Here is a 9751-nt window from a genome sequence, read left to right on the forward strand (position 1 = left end):
CAGGGAATTTGGTATGAGTTCAAGTTCTAAACCTCTTGAATAAACAATTTTACTAAAATATTCGAATTCTCATTTGAATTCCAGCAATCTGAACGAATTAGTGTTTTAATTAGTTCACATTATCAATGCTGCACTGTACTTGATTTTCATTATATCTTCCTCACTTCCTGTGTTAAATGTCCTATGTGAATTGTATTTATTGTTTATACATCAGAAATCACTATTCCACTTCAAATCATGCATGCTTTCTTAGTCAGAATCTTAATGGTACCATTGATTTTCAGAAATCATCCGTTTTGCTTTTCATATCAACCCCAGCTGCAATCTCATATCACCTGCGATGAAGTTAAGTAAAGCGTGCACGGTCAGTACACCATCTTCATCACATCCTGAAGTTAGATGTAGTTAAATGTGCAGAAATAAACCATAAGAGACCAATACAAAGCAAGCTGAGCATCAGTGAAACAATTATGAGATAAGAGACCTACCAGAAACCTCTCAACAAAACAAGTATGTCTAAATGATCATTTGGAGGCTTGGAAGATGAAAACTGTTGCAAGTCCAACGAGCCCTTGTCAGTTATAAAGCACAAATGAAGCATGCAAAATCCTAAGATCTGAGTTCAAAGCCAGCCAGGAAAACTTGTACCAAGCCTTCATCTGCAACACATATTTTTTTCTCAGACATACTATGCTCCTATGGCATCTCATATTGTGTTAATATAATGTTTATGTGTTTCTGATAAAATCTCATATTACAGCAAATAATGCCTATGCTTCCATACGGATTAGTAGAATTTACTCCAGTCTACCACTGATGAGATGAGAAAGAACAGATATTTCTGGTAGAACAAGCTTTTGCAATATTTCAAATACTTAAAATTCACTTTTCAAATGTACTATTTTTTGTATCAACTTGTTAATTAGCTCATATATGTTACAATGCCTCTGTGTAAATACCACATACCTTCAGCAATTAATTATACACTACTGGTATAGGAATACTTTTGTGAAATGGTGCATTCTGCAAATATGTTTGGGTTTTGATTAATAACTCTACCTTCAATTTCTTTTTAAATATTTCTTCATGTTTTTATCAACATAGTTTACATCTGACACTTCACAAGCTGAAAATCTGTTTACAAGAGATACAGCGTGATTGTACTGATTACCACATGTAGTTGGCCTGACAAAGAACACATCTATTTTCCAGTATTTCATGTATGAAAACAAATGATCTCCATATAAGTTACACTTCTACTTTTGGATTAGCTCTTTACAATAAAAAGTGTGGTCTGTACACACACACAAATATGGTATACTTCAGACAATGGACTATGTCAAACATAATTATGCTACAATACATAATTCTATAGAATTTTGATATTTCAGTTAACCCCTCACGGTGGAATGAAGAGTGCCCCTCATGACGCAATCACCACCCATCATGGAGTGCAAAGCAGTGTTGCATACTGCACTGCCTGACTTCCTTCCCGTCTATCAAATATAAAAAAGTAAAGCTATCCCTGTAACAGGCCGTGAGGGCCCATAGGGTTGTGAGACATTGAAGGTCCCACATTATCTAGACAATAGGCTCAAAGATGGCAGTAAGGATGTCAGCCTTACGTGCCGGCCGCACTTTACTCCCCAGGAAAATTATTTCATTAATTCCTGGTACTCGTTTCTGTTAGAGGCTGAGTCGACCCCTGGGAAATAGTGCGGCTGGAAGGATTAGGTCAAATATGTGAAGCTATTATATTTTGACTGAAGGAGCCTTGTCAATAAAGCTGCAAACTTTAATGCTGACTACGTCATGATGAGCAGTGCTCGGCACTTCCTGCTGTGGCGTTATAGAAGCTTGAATAACACCAATAAGAAATCAGAAAGCAACATTTATAGGACTGTACGAAAGTTTTAATATTATGCTCTTTGCAATATTTGTGTTAATAATTCTGGTGGAGATATGGTGTTAAAATAATTGTTACCTTTGACAGTACAAACAATTTGCCTTAGAGATAAAAAAAATCTCCAAGGGAAGATAAAACAATTAAAAGATTTTCTCTAAAATCACATGATACTTTGAACTTTGATACTTTACTCAAAAATGTATCAGATCAAAACTGAGAAATCCAGTTTTATGTTGTCATAAGTGAACAAAATGCCTGAAGCTGCACAGCACTGTCATGTTCCAACAACTGATGCATCTTCTCTTACACAAAATCCAAATCTGTCAGAGCTGATTCACATTCAGTCCCACACACAAAACATAGAATAAAAATAAGACACTGTCGCTTTTTGGTCTTTTCAATACTGATACTGATGTTAAACTAGAACAGATGCTGTGATGACACTCCAGATGAATATTTTGCCACTGTATGTTCCAGAAGAAGTGTGACTATATTAGTACTGGTTATACTGACCTACCTCACATTAACATGCTCATCCGAGACGGTAGGCGATGTTTCATGTGATCCACCTTGATTTCTGAAGTTCAATTTGTCCTTCTAATGTTTTTGCCAGGTATATTACAAACAGCTGGAATAAATGATGAACAGAGAGATTTGTATGTTTCTGATCAGTAAACTTCAGTACCTTGAACTGTATCTCATTACTTCACGACCCAAATAGGAAGTACTATAATCTTCTTTTCTGGATAGTTCTTGTTCCAGAAAATGTTTGACAGAGCTAGAGTACTCTGGAGACTTACCTCCTGTATGAAGCACTGCCTTTCACCATACAAAGAGTAATCTCACCAATCAATACACCTGAGTGATTTAAGGGAAGGCTGCATTTCCTATTCTCACATAATTCTTCTAACCACAAGCTGTACAGTTACAAAATTTTACACATGCTTGAGGATTCTCTGTACCTTCTTTGTTCTTTATAGCTATTTTCTTGTAAACATATTTTTTGTAATTTCTTCTAAAAGGCTATTAGAAAGGAGAAACCCTCAACTGCGTGCCAAATTTTGTAAGTGTAAAAGCTTATGACTGCTTAGAAAACCATGACATCATCTCTAATTTGATCACCATAAGAATTCATGATGGTATCACTATTAACTTCAGCTTACCTGTGACAAGGCAGTGCCAAGTGCCACGCCTGCTATAGTATACAGATTTCTCTCAGCCCAAGACCTAACAATCTCTATGCAGCCACTGGTCCACACCTTCTTGGCAGCCTCGGCAACCTAAAAAATCATGATCAACATTTTATCAGCTCTGTATCGTATGTTATCCACCAGTACTGGGCCATTTAACAAAGAGAGTCTGCACCACTCAAACATTCACAAAGTAACAGATTCAAACAGAGTTAATATGGTTAACTGTAAATAAATAACATCTCATATCTGGAAAGGAGGATTCCCAAATGATGAATAGAGGATCACTGAACAAAGAAGAACACAGACATAATCTTAACATTACCACTTATAACTAACTTTCACTTTCAGATCCCACAACCAAATTCCTATTAAAGATTTTTTTTGTGGTAGTGTAGTTGGATGATGTCACCGGATTTTTCACTTGACCTAATCCTTCCAGCTGCACTATGGCCCTGGGGTCGACTCAGCCTCTAATAGAAATGAGTACCAGGAATCTTCTTGAGGGTAAAGGGTGGATGGCCGGCACGTAAGGCTGACAACCTCACTGCCATCTATGAGCAGACTGTCTACAAAATGTGGAAGCCTCAACATTCCACAATCCTATGGGCCTCCACAGCTGTTACAGGGATAACTTTACCTTTTTTCACCTTTATGTCTGTGTCATACTGGTGGTGAGATAAAAGCACACTTCATTGTAAAACAATTAAAGAATATTCTGAAAAAAAAAAAGTAAGAACAACCAGAGACATATTTATATAACTTGCTACCCACTTGACTATGGCGTTTCCTTAGATAAAGGATGGTGGTCAAATTCATGCTTGGCCACAGAAAGATTCTTCCACACACAGTGGCTAGGAAACAGGGTGATTCTCTAAGCTATTCTCAACATACTCAAATCTTGGCTAACAATTGTGCACCTAATTACATTATTTGTTGGCTTATACATTTCCAGTAACACTGAGAAAGTGTTTCAAGATGCTGAACAGAGTGATAGCTTTACTTCAGTACTTACTGGCAACTCCTGCGCTCCATAACCACACATGATGTTAATTAAACCACTCTGAAACAACAATGCATGGAAAATTTATATATTTCTTTGCAGAAACGATTTTTCAGATCTTTCTTAAACTTATTACATGCAGCCTAAACAGAGAAACATACTGAAATTTGGCTACAGTAAGCAGAACAATGTTCAAGTCTGTTAACCTATCTGCTAACATGTAAGATTCGAGATTTTCATGGCAGTGACTATGAAGAATGCCGTCTCCTTGGATGTGGCACCATGTAGATCTGCAGCCACCTGCTTATGCTGGTTCCTCGCTCACAGATTTTTGTATCCTGAAGAGGGAGGCAATACATTCCTCCGAAACATCAGTTCACACATGATTTACATGGTGCCACATCCCAGAAGACGAAATTCTTCTTATCTGTTAACATGTTAAGGAGAAACAATGTAAATCTGAATAATGTCAACAGAACACAACCAGTATGTTGAAAAATCAAATGTCTATCATATGCAAATGCATATGCAAAACAAATTGTAGCCACTTACAGAAATATCAGTTGCATTCATGCAGCATGAGAATGGCACACCACATCTTTCCACACTTGGTGAACTACAGTTGAAATATTCATTCTTTGACCAATCCATATACCCTTCAGAACTGAGTCCACAGCATCGAAACTAAAAATAAGTACAATAAACAATCACTTCCATATCAGAGAAGTCCTTCAAATACACACTGATAATTTTGTAGAAAATATGTTTCTTCTGCTATAACATAAAATCTACTTTAAATGCATGAAATAGAAACCAATTAATGTATTTGTAATGACAATTTTGTTGTCATTATCTGCTAAATTAAAAGAAGTTTAATCATTGTAACCTTGTTAAAAATATGTAAGAGACTAAGTGATGAAAGTGTCAAAAATGAGGAAAAACGAACGAGACTTGGGGGTTTTACAGTGATCTATGTGCAGTATAAAGTCTTCTAGGTGTCACATCAAACTGAAAAGTTACATATCACTAATGTCTAAGGGGAACCAAAGCTGACATTGAAGGACCAATTTCTTCTGAAAGACCGATAATTTAAACGGCACTGTAGGACAGGAAGAAGAAAAAGAAAAAGGTTCTTCTGATTCTTGAATAGACAAGGATGGAGTTCATTTTGTGTTTATTACTGCACCTTCATTCTTTTGTAAAACTTCAGAATACATTTCTATAATTACTTAAACTACAGTAACAAGGATCAGCCTAAATCAGGTCTGACTATCTACATTGGGTTTGCTCTGAATGCTGCTTGCTTCTTGCTGATTTCTTGCTTGGTGTATTATTTGGTACCAAAGATGGAGGCAACTTGTTCCTCTGAAACATCAGGCTTTCTTCAAAGTGCACAGTAATGCAACCCCAGAAGAATATTCACCATAATCACTAAGACGAACAGTGAAGTGGAGGTATAAATCCACCATTCTTGACCTTGGCACTAGATTTAGGTGAGTGGTCAGCTTTACACACCAAGGAAAGGGCATCCAGTGCCCACTGGATCTGGCCCCTGAAAAGGATCAAACCCTGGCCCTCCAGCACATAGCTTGCAGCTATACTGAGTTATCCTGACTCCTCACATTGAACACAGTAATGGGATTTTTCCTTCAAGATATTTACTTCTTGGGTGGTGGCGGTAGCAGTGACGGCAGCAGCAGTAAGAGTAGTAGGAGGAGGAGTAATAGTAAGCCAGGCTTGTGCACACGATGAAAGGTCAAAGAGCAACTGAAGTCTCAATCATTAACCTTTTCTAGATAAATTTATCCTTCTGGCAATTTAAATTGAGTTCCAAGCAGGGCCCAAAGGGTCATATTTTGTTACCTTGAAATACTGGTAATAATTAGAATAATTATTTTAACCAAATTATTTAGGTTACAGAAAAAAATTGGTAACACTTATAGGATGCAGAGACAGACACATGATGTTATTCATCAAGTACAAACTGAATGAAAGAAAGAAAGACAGAGGAACAGTTGCACAGCCTACTATAAAACTTAATCTGTAAAGTGGTCAATATAAACAAAGAAAAAATTAACATTAACTTCAAAGTAATTCTTAAAAATTTGAAATTTCTTACCTCTTGCTGAACAAAGTCTATTAAATTCTGGAGATCTACATCTTCTCTGTATGTGTGTATTATCTTATCAGTAAATTGTTCCTCAAGTACAGACTGCATAGCATGTGGGAAAACAAAACCCATGATGGCAATTGCCATTTCCAGGAGAAAAAATATTAGTAGGCACAGGGAATACTGTGAACAAAGAACACAATTTTACATTAATCTTACATGACTTTTCACCAATCTTATACAAAACTTGAAAAATTCATATCAGCATCGTTTGTCTGAAGTCAGAGCAAATAAAAAGTCTTTTTCTCAGCACAGCCATGTTACATTACAGAAGCTGGAACACTGCAGTTCAGTTTATGTGTGAGTAAACTCTGGGGATTATTTCAACGTTATAGTCTCATGAATACCATGTTACTTTCAGTTTCCCATAGATCAAATGATAAGTAAGAATCAGTGTTCAGTCTACTCCTGCTTTATTAAGACACAGAAATTTGTCAAAGTCAAAGTCAAATTGCGACTGATGGTCAGTCAGTAGGTCTTGGTGTTGAGCCCCATTTGGTGCTCATGACCAGATATTAATTATTACCGTTTGACAGTTATGGTCTTGTTTCTGAGGGGTGCCTTCTCTGACGAGAGGATGGGTCTGTCTTTTATATATGCTGCTGGCTCTTGCCAGCGCAGTCTTACTCAGGTCCGAGTCCCTTGGGACTCACGACTCTATTTTACTGTCTCAGAATTGAGACCTCCCTTTTCGTCACCTCCTATGACTTGCAGGGTCACGGTGGAGGTATTCGACCCCACCTCCACATGGGAACAGAAATTTGACACAGAAGTATGCCTTATATACATACAAACTTATAACCATAGTAACACATAACAATATAAAGATACTGTTGTTACGCATAAGAGTAAACATCACTTAGGTAACAAGAAATAACCTAAATTGTTTACTATGATGTTGCCAACTCTAACATTGTATTTCAGTATTTGAGAGTTGCCAACATAACATACCAAATAATACTTGAGAACTTCACAGCCATGTTGGAAACAGGAGAGCACTGTTCTTATGTTCATACCTCGCCAATGCATTTTCAATTACACAGGAAGGAAAATAATATTAGAAAATTTATATCTTGTCTGTTAAGGTAGTATCTCAGCATCTTCCTGGAGACACAAAGGAAAACCACAAATAACCGAAATTAGGACAGCTAGTATTTGGGTTATAGTTTGGATCTATGCTCTTCACATATGAATGTGTGTTAACCACAAGCTGTGGAGGAAACATGCAAACCAGGGGCATATTGCAGACATAACTGAAAAGTAGGCTACAAACATGAAGGGCAAGCTGCTGGAACAAAACACCTGGGACAGGCATATATTTATGAACAATGGACGTCACCGCTTGTGAGGTGAAATAGAATGCACAAAAATAACGTGGGTTTCTTAGAAATTTTAATGGATTTTATCTTGTTTTACCTTGAAAAGAGAACTAAAGTGTGTGATTTTAACACAGACTAACACAGTGTTGCAGATTTAACATAATTTAATATAATATTTGTTACATATCAAGACACCTGAATATGGCCGTTTGGGGTCGAAACATGTTGTCAAATTGTAGAATGTTAAACTAAGATTAAGATTAATTGGTGAATAAACAAGTGTTGCAATACTGACAGACGATAAATACATGCACGTTAAGTTAAACGATTGCAACAGGATGCTGAAATACAGAACTTTACGCATACTCATATTAACCACATCAGTAGTAACATGTAGCATACAGTAATAATTACAACAGAAAATTGTCATGACTCTTTAGTGTTTAAATCTTAAACTTTCTCCATCAGACCTACATCATGGGAAGCAAGAAGAAACACCAGATGGCACTACAACATCTACATTATTGTTACATGAGGCAGCAATACTAGAGACTACAAAGAAAGACTATTATAAATAACTTACGAACTTCAGTAGACAAGTGTTCTCCCTAAGGGCACCAACACATCCTGCAAAACTCACAATAAAGATGACTCCTCCAGCAATCACCATCACAAGTGAAATGTTCAGGATTACATCGTACACGGTTTCCACTTTCACTAAACCTGTTGCTTGCCACTTATCAACAAATGCATATAGTCCCACACCAATAAGAAGACCGCCAAAGAGCTGCAAAATTATAAAACTGTATTAGGAATGTGAACATTAACCTAACCTTGACGAATTGTTTACAGCTAATCACATATTACCTTGTATAGAGACGTCACCTTCGTCTTTGACTTACCCAAAATATAAAATTGAGAAGGAATATCATATATTTAACGCACGAACTAACATATGTAAAATTATTTGGTGTCCGTCGTCGATGCATCTTTCTTCTATAAATTTCAAAGCGTCAGAGCCACTCCCATCCCTTTGTGGCCACACACATTTACATTCTAATGCTCCTTATGCATCATCACATTACTCACTAATTTGCAGCACAGTATCCGGAATAATAGCAAATAAAATGCTAGCTATATTAAACCACTGTATAAACAACTTATATGACAGAAGCATAACTTTGATAACGTGAAAGTTCTTCTTCTTCTTTAACCTCATTCAATCCATTGATACTGCTCACAGACGACACATCAGTAACGTAAGTGTTGGCACCATTGTGCAGATTTGAGTTCGGAGCCCAATTCCCAAAATGACCACGGATCATGTAATATAATACTGATAAGAGCCCAATCCCATGCGATTCCTACATTGTTGAGTTTCGCGAAGCTGGATGCAACTAAGAAAATATGCACTAACGCTGATGTCTTTGAAAAAGTTATGTATAATAGACTACTTGAACACTTAAATTCTAACAACATATTAGTCAAAGAGCAATTTGGATTTAGGAAAGACCTAACAACAGAAAAAGCAACCTATGAACTAACTAAATTTTAAGTGCTCCCAATGACAGATTAATTGTGGGAGGGATTTTCTGTGATCTAGCAAAAGCTTTCGATTGTGTTAATCATGATATCTTACTATCGAAATTAAATTTCTATGGAATAACTGGCAAAGCTAATGAATGGATCAAATCATACCTCAAAAACAGGTATCAAAGAGTTGAAATAAATAATAAAAACTCCAGTCATAATGCATTTTCAAACTGGGGAATTATAAAGCACGGTGTTCCACAAGGATCAATTTTAGGTCCCTTACTTTTTCTTCTCTACATAAATGATCTATCTAAAACCATCAACAATAAATCTAAACCAATTCTATATGCAGATGACACTAGTATAATATTTAAGAACTCTAAATTTGAAAACTTTAAAAATGACATAAATATTGTATTTGAAGCCTTAAACAGATGGTTCGAAGCCAATTTACTCTCATTAAATTTTGATAAAACCCATTACATATCATTCACAACTAAAAACAACCACCAAATTGATCTGGACATCAGTTATGCCAACAAATTAATCTGTAAAGTACTTGATACAAAATTCCTTGGAATACATGTAGACAGTACACTGTCTTGGAAAATACATATTGAACAAATTATA

The 9751-nt window shown here is 36.3% G+C and overlaps 1 protein-coding gene across 1 annotated transcript; it reads right to left on the bottom strand.

Moving 5' to 3' along the window:
* Positions 1 to 1696: 1696 nt before the first annotated feature.
* LOC111873826 (tetraspanin-33-like) lies at positions 1697 to 8833 on the bottom strand. The gene is made up of 7 exons (XM_023868815.2): positions 8491 to 8833; positions 8172 to 8375; positions 6219 to 6392; positions 4652 to 4783; positions 4112 to 4159; positions 3070 to 3186; positions 1697 to 2534 (listed from the first exon to the last, which is right to left on the bottom strand). The coding sequence occupies exons 1-7, from the start codon at positions 8575 to 8577 to the stop codon at positions 2463 to 2465; spliced, it is 834 nt and encodes a 277-aa protein (XP_023724583.1). The 5' UTR covers positions 8578 to 8833; the 3' UTR covers positions 1697 to 2462.
* Positions 8834 to 9751: the final 918 nt, after the last annotated feature.

This window comes from Cryptotermes secundus, unplaced genomic scaffold, assembly GCF_002891405.2.
Source record: "Cryptotermes secundus unplaced genomic scaffold, Csec_1.0 scaffold215, whole genome shotgun sequence".
In the NCBI taxonomy this organism is placed as follows: domain Eukaryota; kingdom Metazoa; phylum Arthropoda; class Insecta; order Blattodea; family Kalotermitidae; genus Cryptotermes; species Cryptotermes secundus.

What these genes read in the sequence shown, in the direction of transcription:
- LOC111873826 (XM_023868815.2), bottom strand. Translation starts at nt 8,577, where the DNA reads ATGCATCGACGACGGACACCAAATAATTTTACATATGTTAGTTCGTGC. An exon ending in TTCTCAATTTTATATTTTGG is followed by an intron (nt 8,376 to 8,490) that starts GTAAGTCAAAGA and finishes ATAATTTTGCAG; the next exon opens with CTCTTTGGCGGTCTTCTTAT. An exon ending in ATGGAGCGCAGGAGTTGCCA is followed by an intron (nt 3,187 to 4,111) that starts GTAAGTACTGAA and finishes ATGATTTTTTAG; the next exon opens with GTTGCCGAGGCTGCCAAGAA.